This window comes from Sceloporus occidentalis, unplaced genomic scaffold (assembly GCF_023333645.1).
Source record: "Sceloporus occidentalis isolate IW3139 unplaced genomic scaffold, rSceOcc1.0.p SCAF_1, whole genome shotgun sequence".
Lineage (NCBI taxonomy): Eukaryota > Metazoa > Chordata > Lepidosauria > Squamata > Phrynosomatidae > Sceloporus > Sceloporus occidentalis.
In genome coordinates this window covers 106,634,391-106,653,858 of record NW_028316981.1, presented here as the reverse complement: position 1 = coordinate 106,653,858, position 19,468 = coordinate 106,634,391, and the positions used below count along the sequence as shown (strand labels likewise).

General features: G+C 42.2%; 1 protein-coding gene across 1 annotated transcript in view; it reads right to left on the bottom strand.

The window, feature by feature from the left end:
• Nucleotides 1-2,883: 2,883 nt before the first annotated feature.
• PPARGC1B (PPARG coactivator 1 beta) overlaps nt 2,884-19,468 on the bottom strand; it is a 58,309-nt gene continuing 41,724 nt past the window's right edge. Inside the window, exons 8-12 of the mRNA XM_089519612.1 lie at nt 18,618-19,407; nt 17,219-17,297; nt 14,962-15,083; nt 11,191-11,345; nt 2,884-9,683 (exon numbers count right to left, since the gene is read on the bottom strand). Coding sequence (XP_089375738.1) covers nt 9,577-9,683; nt 11,191-11,345; nt 14,962-15,083; nt 17,219-17,297; nt 18,618-19,407 — 1,253 coding nt within the window. The 3' untranslated portion in view covers nt 2,884-9,576. The remainder of the gene's footprint in view (nt 9,684-11,190; nt 11,346-14,961; nt 15,084-17,218; nt 17,298-18,617; nt 19,408-19,468) is intronic.

Sequence of the window (19,468 nt, the reverse complement as noted above, 5' to 3'; positions counted from 1 at the left end):
AGAAATTTTAAAAAATCCCATCTGAGTGGGAAGAATAATATACTAGTTTGCCTGTATTCATAAATAAATCTTTTAGTCACTATGTGATTTAGAACATATTTTCTCCTGCATTTTGCTGACTGTGGTGCAAGGCAACAAGACTATTTATTTAAACAGATTATAGCAGGAATAGTCCAGTGGCTGTTTAAGGGATTACTGAACTTGCGGGTTCCCTTAAAATTAAATACACTAGGCTTGTAAAAAAGGTTTGATAGGATCAACAATATGCCAATATGTGTATTTGTCAGTTGTGTGACGATCCCTATTATTAAGTTGCCAAGAATAAAAATGACTAAATGGAAGGACTAAACCAACATACTGTATGTAATAAACATTCTGAGTAGTTTTACAGATCTGCAGGAGAAACCCTTCACTTAGTCCCACCATCTTCATATGTAAGTTTGGTGGGGCACAGGAGTTGGTCTTCTTGGTGGCTGCTCACAGACTGTGGCATGTTCTTCCTGGAGAGATGAGGTTAAACCATAACCCAGCGCCATTACTCTTCTACTGGCAGGCAAAGACTAAAATAAAATAAAAATGAGCAAGACTGTCAGTAACTAAAGATGAGCAAATGTGGAAGAGTGAGGGGGGGCACACATTAGCACCCCCAGGAGACATATAAGGGCCACATTGCTGCTGCAGCTTCCCCCACAAACAACAAATTTTGTTTTGCTCTCAATGCCCTTTAGGGCATTTTCACCATTTGGGGGGCTTTCCTAAGATATTTTAGGCCCAGGAGAGGCCTTTTTTGAACAACAGGAAGAAAGTAGAAATCAATTCCTCATCAACTCCTATTCCAAAAAGGGCTTCTCTTGGGTTTAAATTGTTCAAAGGGACCTCTCCAAAGATAATGGAAATGCCTTTCACACACTGTAGGTAACTTTTAAGAACCAACTTTCTTTTTGCAAAAGAAAGACCAGGAACCCTGGTGGCACAGTTGTTAAATGCCGGTACTGGAGCTACAATGTTGTGAGTTTGATCCCAGAGGGCTCCAGGTTGACTCAGCCTTCCATCCTTTCATAGGTTGGTAAAATGAGTACCCAGCTTGTTGGGAGCAATTCAAGTCACACACCGTACCACACACAGAGTTGTAATTAAACACAGACTTCACAGGATATTTGTTATGGTTTATTTATTTATAGGCAGATCACTTCACTATTTACAGTACATGAATGTAGAGATTCTACAGTCTTTGTGATGTAAACAAGTAACTCCACAGCAGGGGAGTCTCAAAAAGAAGCCAGTTCTGAAGTATTTACACAATTTAAAATAGAACTTTTATATACCCAGCGGATAGATATAGAGAATACATTGAGCAATTTGGTTAAATCATCTACGAAACTATAGAATCTGACAATGTAAAAATACAAGAAAACATTCTCTCATTTAGAAGGTAGACATTGAAATCGCACTAGAAAGAAATATTTCTTTAAAAAAATGACAATAACAAAGGAAAGGCATAAGAATCTATGCCAATAAAGGTTAAAGTATATTACATAAATAAGGACACAACAGAACAAAACTAGGGGAAATTAAGTGAAATATAAAAAATTCTCTACTAATTTTTTTTTTGTAAAACCACAAAATAAAAGCTTGATTTTATTTATTAGAAAGGGGGCCAACCCTGCTGCTTTTACTTATCCAGGAGTAAGTTACCACTTAGTTAATACCTGTAAAAGAGAGGCAGAATTGGCCCTTCTAATTATTAGCAGTGTCATCTCCAAAACAAAAAGTAAAATCTAGCTTTTATTATAAATAACACATAGCAAATGTGCCCCCTTTTTAGGTGAAATTCTTACACTCTTCCCAAGAAATGCATCAATTTAGTTTCCTTCATTCTCTCTGGCTCACACACACTCATAAACACACACTGAAATAGTGGTATTAATTATTCTCCCCCGCCAACTCGCCAATAAATAATTATACCTTACGCATCAACTGCTGTACTAAAACCAGGCTCTTTGGGGAGGGGGGTACCTCTGGCTATTCACATCATACCTAGATTCTTCCATAAATAAATGAAACATATGTTTCCCAGAAACAGTGTTCTGAAAATGTGAATGTAAAATACGTTTTTTTTCCAAAATCAGCACCTAGATCCAGTGGTTTGAGTGCAACTTGGCACACAGTACGGTGTGCAAACTAGACTGCCCCCAGTCTGTCTACTGTTACAAAATGCTATGGGAGATACAACTCTCCATCTGCAGACAAAATGGGGGCAGGTCCTCCACTTGTAAAGCTCTGGATTTACACTGTGAATCACAGGCCAGGCCAAGGATGTTAAGAGCACATGAAACGTATGCTGACTGAGACCATGTGGCCACCTTCAGGAATGTAGCAGGTGGTGGTGGGGAGCAAAATGAGGACATTGCCCTTCCAAAATAAGAATTCTGCATCCCTCAATATCATTTCCCTTCAGTCCCCCAACTTCTAGCCTTGCAATTTAAGCAACCACAGAAAAGGGCAGACAAATAAGTTTATCGCATGGGGCTTCAACCGTTCCCCAGCGCGTTCTAACGGGGGCGCGCAGGGGCGTGCACGGAACGCGATGGGCACTGGATGGGGCCCAAAACGCGACTTTATCGCACGGGGGGACGCCGCCGCCGCGCGTTCCCATCGCGTCCCAATTCGGTTCCAGAGGGTGCCATTTCTGGGAACTGTTTCAAAGTGTCCCCAGAAATGGTGCCCTCTGGAACCGAATTGGGACGCGATGGGAACGCGTGGCGGCGGCGGCCCCCCGTGCGATAAAGTCACATTTTGGGCCCCATCTGGTGCCCATCGCGTTCCATGCACGCGCCTGCGCGCCCCTGTTAGAACACGCTGGGGAACGGTAGAAGCCCCATGCGATAAACTTAAAAGTTACAGACAAAATGCAAATACAAGAGTTCTAGGTCTTAGTCTCAGCAATGCTAGAAGTTTGGGGACTGAAAGAATTTTTTGTGGGGGGGGGCAGAGGAGCAATTCCTTCATTTTGTCCCCCCCCCCACACACACACATAGTACATCCCTGAAGGTGGCCATCCTTGAATTTGAGCTGAATCACAGGATAAAAGATAACTCCTTACTACTGTATTTTTATTTCCATGGATTCACATAACCCAGATTCAAGCAGTAGGACATCTTAGTCTTTAGTAAGCCTATGTCCATAATCTCCCTGACATGATCATTTTCCATGTGGAGGGAGCATATTCAGTCATGTGAGCTCAGACACAGGTTGCAAGATACAACTTAAGTCATAGAAACCCCAATGTGAGGTGCATCAGATCTACAACAAGGCCTGTGTATGTATTATATTTTGTACCATTGATTCTAAAATAAATTGGTTTTACTCCATAGTACTTGATCACCTCTAGTGCATTTCCTCTAGGCACTGCTATTAGTAGATATGCAGTAACTTGGAGGTAAAATGCAGAATGCACTCACCCTTGGTTTATTTTGGGGTGTGTGCTGCACTTTAAGTGGAAGAAAAAGTACCTGCAATTTAAGTGCAAAGAGGTACCTGCAATCAAATATCAAAAATTTCTAGATGGGTCACAAAGAGAGTCATGAGAATCAGTAATGTAGGTGTCAAGATCAATTGCAAAGTACCTAGAGGAGAATGAGGCCTAAACAATCTGTTTTCCCCACTGAATCTTAATTTTAAAAAAGAAAATGGAAAGCTGATGGCTTCATATGGTCATATTGCTAAAGTGTCATGAACAGACTACCCTGCTGTAAGAAGAAACTGAGGACTTGCTCAGCTACAAATGACATTATTTTCATCCAGCAAATGAAAATAAGAGTCACACATATATGTGCTTGGTGCATACATGCATACACACATACACACTGTTCTAAGGCTTTTGGACAATCTAATACTACCCATGGAAATTCAACATGAAGCTGACAAGAATGTTTCATGAGGGTAGCATACCTCAAACTGGGTAGAGGGAGTATGAGATGGCTATTCCCATCAGATGAGGGTGAAACTGCATTTCCCCCCTCCTATGCTTTCCTGTGTTCACTGTCTTCACCTTGGGTGTTTCCTCCCTCTATAGATTTCAGATGCTCAATTCATTGGTTTTGTGTTTTGTACAAAACAAAGGTTTATTAAAAGGTCCAAGGATAAAGAAATGGCTTATGACTTATTCCTATCTTAAGGTTTTTTCCTGATTTAAAATAAAGGAAGAGATTTCTCTCTCACACACGCATACACGCACGCACATACATATATGCAGGCACCTACATATATAGATAATTCTATTTAAAAAAATAAATGTCTCCCTTATGATTGCCTTTCTTAATACACCCTTTTCCCCGAAACACCCTGGAAAATAAATTATCTTTATTTGGTTTCTCTTACTGCTTTCACAAGGGCTTGGTTTGTTCTGCGGCTTGTTATTATGGCTCGGCCTACCCCTGAAATATGGGGATGCTGGCATTATTCATGTTATTAAGAGAAAGAATGGGGAAGAAATGTAGGCAGACTTTGCAAAAGTCCAGATTGGAAAAAAGCATTGGTGCATGCTCTTCCTGAAAAAAGTGACCATTCAATAAATACCTTCCCTTCGCTAATAGACACCTCTCTGCCACTGTTCTTAGCCAGGCAGTGTGGTGTCCGTTTTCTGTCCCTGTGAAGTCAAAATGTTCTGAACAGAACTCCTGTAAGGAAGAATCTGCCTGAATATTTTATGAATGGCAGTTTTGGCTATACTGAGATATCATAGTCATTTTAACCCCCCTGTCCTACAGAAGAAATTAGTGTTCCTTTCCCCTTTGCCAGCTCCAAACTGTGGCTCTCAATTGCATTCTGCAAGTAGTGTACATATATTGTGGATCCTGCTTGGTCAGTGAACAATGGGGGAAGGTCTAAGACCACACTCCATATAGAACAAATTCATGCTCTACAGTATGATCAAAATGCTTACGCTGTGTTCTGGACCAGGACTGTACAAATCACCAAATGGATCACATCCTACTTCAGCTTGGTTATTGGCCTTCAAGTAATTTCCAACTTATGGCGACCCTAATGCAAATCTATCATAGAGTTTTCTTGGCAAGTTTCTTCAGAGGGGGGTTGACATTGCCATTGTCTGAGGCTGAGAGAGTGTGACTTGCCCAAGATAATCCAGTGGGTTTCCATGGCCAAGCCAGGATTCAAACCCTGGTCTCCCAGTGTCCCAGTCCAATGCCCAAACCATTACACCACACTGGTCCTTTGCAGCTTGTAAAAGTACAGTAATTAATTCCTGCTTTCCCCCATTTTTATTTCATTGTATTTTTCCTTCCCCAGTCCTAGCAAGGAACACAGTCAGGAGGCTTGTCAAGCCTTGAGCTAGATAAGTTTGGGTTGGTGGGTCACAGGTTCTATAGGTCTATTATAATTACATTCACATGGTAAATCTGACTTGTGGGTAGGACCTCCATGGCTCCCAAATGATTGTCCAGATTCCTGTGCTATACGGAGCAAGACTTCATCATCAGAATCCCAGGACTACTTCTTGCAACACATGATAGAGAGCACTGCAGTGTGCTGCTCCACAGGGGGGAAAAGGAGGATCTTTAGTGTGTTCTGTCCCTCCTGGAATACCCTGGTAACATTACTTTTGGGGGCCACAACTCTTGTGACAATTCTGAGGACCAAGGGCCAAAAAAGCAACTTGTCCAAGCTCTGTGCTCTGACAGAGACTTCTTCCCTAAAGTTCTCCAGTTGCAGAGTGAACCTTCCCAAGCTACTAGAAGAGTAAATAAGAGGCAAGAACTTTCACGTATTGCTCCCTGTGTAGTCAATACAAATTTAGCTGTGCTTCTGTTAAAATAAGCCACAGGTACTGGTCTGCCATAGCTAGCATTCAATGTGCGTGCTTTTCAAACCATACTACTCAGGTTCTACATTCAACACAGCTAGCTTCACAGCTTTGGCTGTGTGCCCAGCAGCAGGAAGAGGGGTTTTGGTGCCCCTTCCTTTACCACCACAGCTACCTTTCCTTAATATATGTGTGCGTTTGTGCACATGTGTGCATATTGCATAAAATTCTAGTGAAGTTTCTTGCAAATAAAATAAAATAATATTTTTATAGGCTTCAGGCAACGCAAAGACCACTTATTGCACCTCTCCCTATACCTAGGAATGAGAGGCCATGTGCGTTACAGACTCTTCTTTCCTGCTCCGAGAACACGCTACAGGCATGTTCTAGTATCATTGGCATGTATAATCCAGCCTCTGAAAAGCAACTCAAGATACAAAACCCATTGAGTACAAAGCCATGTGTGCAAATGACTCATGCTGAAGGCCACTCCTCCCAGAGAGCAGAATGATGACAACTCCTCTGCTGCATCCAACAACATACTTAAAATTTGATGCATTTTCCATCTCTCTGACCAAAGCCAGTCATGAACTTTGATCTACCCTTGAACCCAAGTCAGGAGATGGAAGAATTCCACTTATCGATTGTTGGGGTGGTTACTATTATAATTATTATTTGTTTGATTGTTCTCTGAAAACATCAGCACAGCACAGGACAGGACAGTCCTACCCACCCTAATGTGTCACTATGTACATTCTACAGTAAGCTCTATAGCAATCACATGTAAACATCATTGTGGTGAGGAAATACTAAGACAGAAAAAGGCAGAGCTACAATGAGGCACTTGTCAACAGCAGATGTGTCACCCAGACTTTGATTTGGGAAGATTACAGAGAGCGGGATCTTCTGGCCTTGCCCAAACAGAGATGGTGTATGCAACACAGCAGCAGCCAATACAATGACCGTTAACTTTGGTGTATGAACCATAACGTTAGCTTCTGCATGAAATGAACTCTTGCTATTGTAAAAGCCCCAAATCCAAAGACATAAATACAACAATCAAATAACTGATTACTGAGCATGCAGTAAGTTACATGAGCTGACTCCTCGTGGTGTTTTTGACACACGAAGTCCCTCCCAAGATAACAGGACAGGCAAACCTTTGGATGACATGCCTTTGGCCTGAGGGTCTTTGGCAATCTATGGCATTTGATTCAAATTAAATACATGTTAATGCCAAAGAGACCTTCAGGGAAGAGATATCTATCTATTGGCAGAATTAAGGCTGTTGTAGTCTATCTACATGGGATGGTGCAATCCCAGAGGTCTCAGCTTTTTGTGGAAAAAAAATGAAACAAAAGACATGGTGTTTTCTGGAGGGCTTTGCAAAGTTATCTGAATTATCTCTTTGATGTTCCTGTTGTTTTTGATCTTCTCCACATGCCCTTGAACATTAAATCTAGGGAGAGTACCAGAGTAGCCCTACTCCTCATGTAAGTTGCTCATTTAGCACAGTGAACTGTCTGCTTGAATAGCAAGAATTAATTGCTTTACCTACTGTGACAGCTGAAAAGGAACATCTTTCTTCTAATAATTTATTCCGGTTTCTGACCATACAAGCTATTACCAGGCATCCCAGCCAACATCAAAGACTGCTTTTTTCCATAAATAATTTGTCTACATTATTCTAAATTATTCTGTGCTGACTCCCTGCCTTTGCTACATTTATATTATGTTTCTCCTCCAATGACCTCAAGGTGATGTTTATGGCTCTCTTCCTTTCCGTGTTATTCTCCCAACAAACCTACTAGATAGTTCAGGCTGAGTGAGAAAAACAGGCCACCCTGTACATTTCATGGGAACTTCAACTTGGATCTCTCAAGTCCCAGTCCAACATTTTAATCACTACACAAGGCTGGTTCTGAAGGACTCTTCGGGTTTTTGAATCTTTATAAAGTCAATCAAGGAAGGGTGTGCATGCATGTGTGACACCAGATCAGAGCCACAAGCAAGACACAGCCACAGGCAAATAGGAAGCAGCATCTATGGCTTTCCTGATGGAGAATGGGAGGGTGAATGAAATAAGTAAACTGTAGCAATAACTGTTATGTTTTATGGCTTATATGGCTCCTCTCATAGGGAATGTCATGTTGATACACAGACCTAGCCATCTCTGAGCACTTTGTATACATGACCACTCCACAGGCAAGGATGCCCTTGATCCCTTTTGGACTTGAAGAGAGAGTCCTTCAAACCCTAGGGAAGAGATTTTGCTTTGGTTAGATGACCAGATGGCTGAAGATACTATTCCTGAGGCTACTAGTGATATGATGTATGGCCTTCATACAAATTGTTTAATGTGTCGGTACCTGTCGGAGATGCTTTGATTTAGATTTCCTGCATGGCAAGGGGTTGGACTGGACGGTCCTTGCAGTCTCTTCCAACTCTACGATTCTATGATTCTAAACTCCAACATTGTGCAGAGATATCTCATGAAATGATGGCATCTATCATGTCATCTGTAAAGCTAAGAAAACTTTAGCATAATTCTCCTGGGAGTTGTTTTCAGATTTATTTTTTTTAAGTCTCACCATCAACTTTTGCAGGAAGGCTATGTCTATCAGTGGTTACCAGGAGAAAGCAATGCTTGTAGGTTTCTTTCAGGTTCAGAGGCAATCTAACTTTTTGGAAATAATGGCAGAGGACTATGTATCTATGTCATCAAGCCTTGCCTCTGGGATTCCCAGAATCATCTGGATCACACCTGCGGGAACTGGGAAGTTGGATATCATAGGCCTTTGGTCTAACCACCGGAATGACTTTTATTACATACCATTTCCTTGGCTTGGAAAGCTAGTGGTATTTTACTTCTTGGTGATCACTGCCAATCCAGGAAGCAAAGGAAAGTGGAAAACATCCCTTACAACTTTTCTTGCCCTATCATTTTTAAAAATTTACCATCAAACAATTTCATATTCATACATCCAGAGCCAGCTTGGCTGTGGAATCACAGTATGCCATGTCTAATGCAGCCAATGACTGGGGAGCAGAGATCCCAACATTTTACCCACGTGAATGGGAATTCTCCAACTTTACTTAGTAATGCCTTATAGGGCTGAATGTCCCACCAAGGAGGAGAAATAAATTTTGTGGTGAGCTGCTAATTGAAGAGCACCTTTTTGGATGGACACATCTGCTGAGGGGCAAGTGCCGCATTACAGTGCATAGTTAAAAATCAAGGAAGCGGTACAATAAATCTGAATTACAGTACATCTGAGCCATAAATACATTATAAGTATATATTTCTTTCTTCTATTAAAAATTAGTTTACAATCTTGATTCTATTCACAATTAACAATTTCATCATCACACACTACGGACAAAAAAGGAAAATAAAAAGAAGAAATGGTGAACACAGCTGCAATTTCACGGAAGAAGTGGGAAAGGGAGTCAGTGGGAAAAATGGGTGGAGGGCAAAGGAGGAAGAGAGTGGGCAGGTAAGGGACAGGAGGCTTTTGCAGGCTCATCCTAATACAACCAGTCAGAAGCAAAGATACTAATGTGTGGCAGTGGAACATCAACACCATGGGGACTCACAGACAGAAGCAGCCTGTTCAATGTAAACATCAATTCAAAAGGACAGCAGTCTCTCTCTCTCATTCGTGTTGTATACTTAATCAATTCTTTGAAACGTAAACATATTGGAAGTGCCTTGACTGAGGTATTGAGGTATTCCTCAAAGGTTAAGGCTGTTACCGATGCAGACTCTCCTGGGCCTCCTGCAGCAGGCTGTCAAAATCCATGGTCTCATATTTGCTTTTAACCGGGACTGGGGTGGACTCTTCTGTACTGGAATCTGCTGCCAGGAGAGACAGAACATCAGTGCTATTGAAAAGAAGACCCAGGGCCAGAGAAGAACCACAATGTGCAACAATATCTCACCAGTTTTATTGGCATTTAGTAGAGGGGACAGAGAGTGAAAACAGTTACACAGTATATTCAGCCATACCCCACACAAGGTAACAGGAATATGATTGGGTCTGACTGACAACACTGTATTATATTTGATACCTTAAATCAGTGCATCTCAAGCTATCTGATGAAGTGGACTGGCAATTTCCCCCCGGTGTACCAGAGACCACTGCCATATTTATCCATTGGCTACAACTGCAGCGGGCCCTCCACATATGATATGCTTAGATGTGCAGGACCCCATGGAAATTGAAAAATTGCAAATAAAAACACTATTTTTTTACTTGAGAGAACACCTATCTAGGAATCTCTTGGTCTTTCAGTGCAACTCTGTGGTCAACTTCCAGGAGAGTTGTGCTGGAGGACCTAGAAATTCCTAAAGAGAACGTATTACTCAAATCTGTGAAAAGCAAACCCTCAAAAGTCAATGCTGTAAATGTTGGAGGGCTGGCTGTATTTCTTTCCTAGAAATTCTCCAAGTGCCAGCAGACAAAGGCTTGGCTGTCATGTAGCAGCACTGGTCTATATACCTCTACTTTGATCAGCACTGTCTTAAATGATTTACCTAAATACTGATTACTTCACTGTTTAGTGCCAGCTCAATTCAGGTCCTTTAACTCATGATTAGTAATATTCCTAGGGTTAAGCTTAAGTGGAGGTAAAGAGGAAATAATCACTAGCTTTTTCATTTGCCTCTGTCTTATTCCAAGTTTAGTAACCATGGAAATATTATCAAACTAGTTATTTCTGAAAGACTGATACAGGTGGAATGCAGAATTCTTAGCAAACATAAGTGAGCAGAGTTTTGAATTATAGCATCATAAGTTTGCAGGTGATGCCCACCAATCTTTCACCTTCCCATTAGATTTCAGAGTTCTGAACCAGTGTCTGGAATCTGGGATGGGCTGAATGTGTTCCATGTAGCTGAGACTTAATTTAAACAAGGAGTCCTTTTGGGGAAGAATCCCTTCTGGACCCAAGCTTTGCTTCTAGCTGATTAGGTAGTCTCTGTGGTCAGAAGCATTTTTGTACAACTTTGGCTAGTGTGCCAAGCTGTCATTTTTCCTGAAGAAAACAGAAGTGGGACTTATGTGGGTCTGCTCACATCCCAGAAAGGAAGACTACAGTGTACAGATAGACCACAGCAACACACACTGTGTTGGGTTTCCTTTGAAAAATACTTCAAAAACTGCAGCTGGCACAGAATGCTGATGGGAGCTTGTTAGTTTAATATTAGCAGGTTTGTACTTCCAGTTTATTTATGAAGCCCTTTGAAAGTGATCATTCTCACCTTTGAACCCCCTAAATGATACACATGTTAACATGTGCAACACTGAAATAAAAGTAGTAGTGTGTAAAGGGCTTTCTCTGGCCTAGCACAGTTGCTGCCTCACCCAAGTCAGTGTATCTGGTCCAGAAGAAGTGCCCAAAGCTCCCACCACACAGCTGGAACAACGGCTCATTTCTTTTCCTCAAGGAGGCACCATTCTTCAAGGATAAGGCGGCATGTTCAGAACATCGATACGTGATGATGCCATATTTATCTCCCCTGAATAACAAAAGGGGATGTAAGCATCACCAAGAACACAGAAAGAAAGATTTGAGAAAGAGAGGGAACAAAATCCAGAAATAGGATTGTGTAACAACTTTTTGGGTACCACTAAAATCTTCAGGAATCTTCATCAGGTTGAATCAAGGCAACAGAAAATTCACCTACTGACTCAAAGCCCACAATATTGACAGATAGAGGGAGCCAATTATTCTTATTTCCTGTGAGGTAATGATTCCCACATCTCAAGCTGACACAAGTTTGCAGATTCTGTGTAACTACAGATCTTGTAGCTTCAACATTAGGTAGAGTGACTTGTGGACTCTTTAATTTCTTGCCTCATGCCCAGCCCAATCAACAATCCTTGAGGATTTCAAAGTTCACGTGTTTAATGATATTTTATTTGTGGAATAAAGTTATTACCTGGTACTGTTTTTGCATATTTGTACAATTCTGTTTCCTCCAAAGGAACACGGGGCTCATCGTTTTATGCTCAAACAAGGTAGAATACATTGAGAAAGAGAGTCATTAAGCTAAAGTGTTTGATAATGAATTGAAATTCAAACCCTGAGACCATTATTTCTTTCTTGACAATTAGGTGGTGAGGAAATGAATGACAGTTCTACTTAGCTCATAAACCAAGAGTGGTTAATGTACCTCTAGAATGTATGAGCTTATTTATTTTAGTTCTTGGTTTAGTAGGAGTATTGTTGGTATCCTTGTCTGATCACCAGAAATGGACAACATGTGGCAGGCCACTACAACTCACATAATCTTTTACCACTGGCTTGCCTGGCTAGGGATGATAAAAGGTGTAAGTTGAGTAACATTGGGAAGGCTACAAATTGCCCATCCCTGAAAAACACACTTTCCTGGCAGTAAGGCTCACTGAATTATGAGGAGATGTGCACAGAATTTCATTGTCAGGCAAGTAATTGGACTAGAATCATAGAGTTGGAAAAGACCGCAAGGGCCATTCAGTACAACCCCCTTGCCATGCAGGAAATCTCAGTCAACGCATCGCTGACAGATGGCCACCCAGCCTCTGCTTAAAGACCTCCAAGGAGGGAGATTCCACTACACTCTGAGGGAGTTTGTTCCACTGTCGAACAGCCCTTACTGTCAGGAAGTTCCTCCTAATGTTGAGGTGGAATCTCTTTCCGTGTAGCTTGCATCCATTGCTCCGGGGCTTAGTCTTAGATTTAGACTTGAAAACAAGTCAGCTCCCTCCTCAATATGACATCCCTTCAAATATTTAAACAGGGCTATCATATCACCTCTTAACCTTCTCTTCTCCAGGCTAAACATCCCCAGCTCCCTAAGTTGTTCCTCATAGGACATGGTTTCCAGACCCTTCACCATTTTAGTCGCCCTCCTTTGGACACGCTCCAGTTTTTCAACATTCTTTTTAAATTGCGGTGCCCAGAACTGGACAAAATATTCCAGGTGGGGCCTGACCAGAGCAGAATAGAGTGACACTATTACTTCCCTTGATCTAGACACTATACTTCTATTGATGAAGCCTAAAATCGCACTGACCTTGTTAGGTGCTGCATCGCACTTTTGACTCATGTTCAACTTGTGGTCTACTTGGACTCCCAAATCCCTTTCACATGTAGTTTCATTCAGCCACGTGTCCCCCATCCTATATCTGTGCATTTCATTTTTCCGCCCTAAGTGCAGTACCTTACATTTCTCCGTGTTGAATTTCATTTTGTTAGCTGTGGCCCAACTTTCTAGTTTATTCAGATCATTTTGAATTAGATTCTGTCTTCTGGCGTATTAGCTACTCCTCCTAATTTGGTGTCATCTGCAAATTTGATAAGTATGTTCCCAATTCTGTCATCTAGGTCATTGATAAAGATGTTGAATAGTACTGGGCCCAGGACAGAGCCCTGTGGGACCCCACTGGTCACTTCTCTCCAGGATGAAAAGGAGCCATTGTTGAGCACCCTTTGGCTTTGGCCAGTCAACCAATTACAAATCCATTAACAGTTACCTTGTCTAGCCCATGTTTCACTGGCTTGTTTGCAAAAATGTCATGGGGAACCCTGTCAAAGGCCTTACTGAAATCAATATGTACTATATCCACATCATTCCCTTCATCTAACAAGCTGGTAGATTTATCAAAGAAAGAGATCGGGTTTGTCTGGCATGACTTCTTTCTCTGAAACTCATGTTGACTTTTTGTGATTATGGCACTGCTTTCTAGATGTTCACAGACTCTCTGTTTAATGATCTGCTCTAGAATCTTTCCTGGTATAGATGTCAGACTAACTGGACAATAATTGTTGGGATCCTCTTTTTTCCCCCTTTTGAAGATGGGGACAACATTTGCCCTCCTCCAGTCTGCTGGGACTTCTCCTGTTCTCCAGGAGTTCTCAAAGATTATTGCCAATGGCTCCAATATTACGTTTGCCAGTTCTTTTAATACCCTTTGATGTAGTTCATCTGGTCCTGGAGATTTATATTCGTTTAGATTAACCAGATATTCCTGTACTATCTCTTTACTTATTCTGTGCTGAAATTCCCCTAGTCTGTCCTCTCCATTATCCTCAGGTTGAGCACCATTTTCCTTTTCTGAGAACACTGAGGCAAAGAAAGTATTGAGTAATTCTGCCTTTTCTCTGTCCCGTTAGCATTTTGACATCTTCTCCACGCAGTGACCCTACCATTTCTTCTTTCTTTTTGTTGTTCTTAACCTCTCTAGCAAGCCTGAGATCATTCTGCGCTTTAGCTTTTCTGTCTTTATCCCTACACGTGCTTGCTATTTGTTTGAACTCCTCTTGTGATTTTCCCGTTTTTCCATTTCTTATACATGTTCTGTTTAAAACTTAGCTCAGTTGAAAGTTCCTCAAGCGGGTTCCACACCGCCAAAAAGTATGTGCTCAGCATGTACTAGGGTTAGGAAGGGGTGTCCTTCTGATTCATGGCAACCCCAAGGTGATGCTATCTTGGGGTTTTCTGGGAATGAGAGTGGGGTTTCTATGGCCAGGCAGGGAATCAAATGCTGGTCTCCAGAGTCATAGTTCAACACTCAAACCACTATACCATACTGGCACTTAACAAGAATAGACAGGCTATCTTTACAGTACTCGGGTTTTCAAAACTATGGCCTGTAATAATCAGACGTGGATGAGACATCTCCAAGACTCCCTGTCTTCCACTGCTCTGCTTAAGTTTTCCAGACTCATGCCCATGATCTCCCTAATTGAGTCTAGCCATCTGGTGTACAGCCTTCCTCTCTTTATACTACTTTCAACCTTTCCCAGCATTATTTTTTTTCCCTAATGAGTCATGCCTTCTCAAGATGTGGCCAAAGTACAGCAGCCTCAATTTGATCATCTTGGCTTCTAGGGGTATTTCAAGCTTGATCTGTCTAAGGACCCATTCATTTGTCTTTTTGGCTGTCCATGGTATGCTCAGCACTCTTCTTAAGCACCAGATCTCAAATGAGTTGATTTTCTTTTTATCTGCTTTTTTCACTGTCCAGCTCTCACATCCATACATTGTGATGGGGAATGTGCCATGAACTGAGGTCAACTTGAGGGCAATTAACAACAACAAACTCAGATATTCTAATTGATGAGGGAAGGGAAGCACCACTTTGACCCACCTTTTATTCCTGGTCAAAACACAACATTCAACAATCTCTCCAAACACTTCAAAGCGCTTCTTCAGTTCAGTGGAGCTCATACTGTTGGCCAGGTTTCTGATGTACACTACTCGGCCTTCTCCCTGTTCAGGGACAAGAATGACTGCTGAGGCCTGTCATGCTAAGATACTTGTTATGACTGAACATTTGACACCTCTTGCCCCCCTTTTAGCACCTGTCAACAAGCCAGTCCCAAATGTACAAAGTTTGATTGGCAAAGAGCTCTTGGAAGAGACTGCTACAACTATTTCTTCACAAGTAGCTTGCATAGTAATACAACCTTTATCCTTTTTTTCCCTTTGTTCCTCTTTTTTAGTCATCCTTTCCTTTGGAAAGTTCCCTACAGAATTATACCAGGACCTCAATGAAATGAATTTGAAAAGCCTGCTAAATACTACCTCACAACTTTGTTTGAGGGGTACGGTAGCCACGGCTAGATTGATTTCTAAGTGACTGATGTTATGCAAAAGATTTTCAATCCAGTCATTTAAATTTTTCAAAGAACTCAGTGTCTGGTAGGAAAAGATGCAAGTGAGTTTGGTGCAAGGAATGGTGGCCTGTAGAGTGCAAGTGAGAAAAAGAAATGGCATATCTGTAAATTTTGTTAAGGAAAAAGCAACATGGGATATACAGTGAGTGAAATAAAACTTGTATATGAGAGTCAGGATGACTCAGCAGAAGCAATAAAGAGCCACACAGGTGTAGAAGGTAATGAAATTAACAAGTCCTGAATGCCAAGGACAGAAATGTAAAGTGGATAATTGAACACACCTGAGAATTGTTAAATGGTCAAGGCTGAGATGATGAAATCATCAATTCTGGGTAGAAACAAGAGAACCAATGAGAATGGATGTACACGCCCACTGGGTGGAAACTGACAAGAGTGGGTGGTATGATCCATGGACTATAATAATGGCTATGAATCCTAATGTATTTTGTGGGTAGTAGTTGGGTAGTAGCAGTGGATAGTAGGAGTGAGAAGTATTGTTGTATTGGATAGTTTTGGAGCTGTATATAGTAGAATAAAGTAGATCTTTTATATAAGACTACTGAGTTGTCTGGTGTCTTGGGTGAAGAAACAAGAGCCAGCTGGATCCTGAAGAAGTGGGAAGACTTCTGTGGAAGCAAGAGTGAGAAGGCATGGAGAGTTTGTCAGGGTCTTCAGCCTATTCTCTGTAACTCTGCTGCTTTTGAAGCAAAGCTTTAACCACTGACCAAAACTGGTCAGCGCCGGTGCGTAACAAGGTGGTGAGTTCGAGCCAGAGGTGAAGAGCTACAACTCCCATCCCTGACAAATTTTGCTCAATCTGGATGAAAAACTACATGGCAACCTGGCCCCTTCAAGTACATTAGTTTAAGGTGGGAGTAAGGGGACAGCAATGTATTTAATCAGCAGACGAATCAGTGTTTGTATGACCAAAAGGCCCTGCAGCCTGTGTTAACAGTTTTCCTCAGCCATGTCAGTGTTGTGGTCTATACAGTGGAGCCGTTCCGGACCCCCCCCCCCCCCCCGCATAAGGCAAATTCCGCATAAGCACAAGCACCATTCTATTGAATAGGGCTTGCGCTTGTGGCGGTGCGGGGCACACATCCCATTCATTTAATTGCAGCGCAGCTTCTGCGTAAAGTGGAAGCTGCGTATGGCACGCCCACGTATGGAGCAGGTGCACTGTATTACTAATCTTCCTTTATTGGTTATATTTGCAGTCCACCTTTTCTTCCAAGGAGTGCAAAGCAATATTCATATCCTGTGTGGTCAGTCAGCCTGCAAGAAAGTGTCTCAAGTTGCCTCTGGTTACTTCCCTGATTCAATGAAGACTTGAACCTGGTTCTTTCAAGTCTGACATTCTAATCACTACACCACACCAGCTTTCTTTTATTTGCCCAGCTTTCTTCTGTAATGGCAAGACCTCCACAATGCTGCTCTTAAAGTGCATGTTGATGAATTCTGCACAGGATTCTTACTGTGCCAAGAACTCAATGTGTTGCCAGTTGCTTCTACTTTTATTTCTTGCTTATATTGGCCTTGGGCAGAGTTATAGTGTAACACTAGCCAATGTACTGTTTTACTCCTATCTTGAGCAGAGGTTGAATGGAAATGGCTTTGTTTCCAAGAAGATATGAGTTTTAGAAAGAGGAAGTCATTTGATCTGTCTGGAAGCTACATGACTTTGAATTCATTCACTGCAACCCTCCCTGAAGCTCCTTGGTCACTTACAATGGCCTTCTCTGTTTTCTTCTCCATCTGCCCCAGGTCACTCATCGTTCCATCTTGACACTGCTTTCCATTTTCAAATCTAGGCAAACAAGGAGGCACAGTATTCAGTCCTGAATGGATTCTGTCTGGTCTGAGTACAAGCAACTACAAATAAGGAGAAATACACTCCTTACTTACAGGATTCCTTACCTTTCAATTAAAAAATAAACCTAGAATGCTGTGGACTAAGATGGTAGATATTCAGAAACATAGGCTTGGATCTATAGTTTCTATAGCTTGGATCTATAAGGGAAACAGGAAGGCACCAGATACAAGGTGGGAAGCAGAGGAAAACATTTTTCAAGTATCCACTGAACTGCCAGCCCATCCGTGAACAGAAGGAATCTTGTCCTTTCACTAAAGGGATACAGTGGATCCCAGAAAAGAAAAGAAGCACAGAAGTTCAATGAGGCCAATGCACTCTGAAAATCTTCTGTGCACTCTGAAAACCTTTGTAGATCCGCTTGCGTCTTTGATATTTTTATGGACCATTTTGTGTCTTTGGCCTCCAATGTGGTGGGCAAAAGATCTTAATTTTTTTCTGTGCTCCTGGGTGCTTTGTCTCTTTTTATCTTGGCTATGGTACAGCAGCTTTTCTGAGAGTGGAAGGACTCATGTTTACAGAAAGGTTGGCAAGCCAACAGAGGCTGCTACTCAGGGAATGGGAAGTAGAGGTGATTTTTCTCAGTTCCACTTGCAGCCCTTAGAGCTACTTCTCATGATGTTTCTGAAAGTCCTCCAACCTTCTGGAGATCTTCAGGAGATGCAAGGAGGAACAGGTGAAAATTAACCTCTCATTCATGAGTGAGATTTCTGTGAATGTCCAGTGTCTTCTAAACTGATCCTATTCTTACTTTTAAATTAATATTGATATTTCTATCTTGCCTATGTTCCGTGAGCTCAAGGCTGCACACATGGCTCTCCAAAACCTTCTGTTCACTTCCTAACAATACTGTGAGGCAAGTCAATCTGAAAAAGAGGGAAAGATCATGCAGTGCATTTCATGGCTCAGTGTGGATGTGCACTTGGATCTTCCAGAATCTAGCCATTACACCACATTAGTTAACTGAAATCATGCTGGTTTTTATAGCTTCATCGACATGTATGGTGCCCCAGAGAGTAAAATAAAAAGAGACAGGTCCCTGCCCTGAGAACCTTACAAGGCTTGGACTTTGCCTTTACACTGCTACTGGATGGTCACCAGTAAAGCAGCAGGTGGCTTTGTTTCAAAATGCCACTTGACATGAGATGTCAATTGCAAGAGTGTTTAAAGGCCAGCCAGTGTGATTCACAGAAGATCGGCCCACCATTAATTTACTTGAGCCCCTTTTCCAAGGACTGTGCAAACTCTCAACTGTACCTCAAAGCCCATCGACTTGCAGGTGACCTGGATCTGCAGCATGGTGATTCTGAAGCAGACCTGCTTCGGGAACAGTAGTGCAAATTGGTCTTAGCAAGAGGACTCTTGTATGGACACATCTTGGATTCCAATAGACTTATACAACATGTTTCCTCCTCCTCCTCTTCTTCTTCCTCTTCTTCCTCCTCTTCTCCCAGTGGTGAACCAAACTCACTGCAGCTGTCATCAAAAACAGTGTCATATTCTGGAGTCTTGTCAAAGGCCATATCCCCATCATCCAGGGCACTGTCCAAAAGGCCAAAGTGTTTTGTCAAGCTGGCTCTGATCTCATGGTCTCTCAACTGTTTGATGCCATCCTTGGCAGAGGATTCATCAGTAGCCTGCTCACTTTCTTCCTGATGGGGTACATCAGACACCCTCCGCTTGTGCTGGCTTTCCACATGGCTTGGGGGCACCCAGGATTTCAGCACCTTCCTTTGGAATGAGGTCTCGGGCTTCAAGACCTGGCAATAGTCATGGTCACCAAAGGAGCGTGAGAAAGGGCGTTTCAACACCCCATGTTGTTCAGGCTGAAAGGGGTTGGCAGCAGCCCGGCTCAGGTGGGCATACAGCTCGGTCCGCACTGGGTGCTTCTTCTGGTGCTTCCTGAAGGTTGCCCGGTCACCTGCCATTAGTGGTCGCTCAGAGCTAGTGATGACAGCAGCTTCCTTTGTGGGCGTCTGGTGAATGTCTGGCTTGTACAGGTCCTCCTCTGAAGGCTTGTATGGTGGAGTAGTTGGTGGTGTGAGACCTTTTCTCGCCAAGAGAGGGGAGGAAGAGGATAAAACTCTTTCAGCATGGAAGTATGAAAG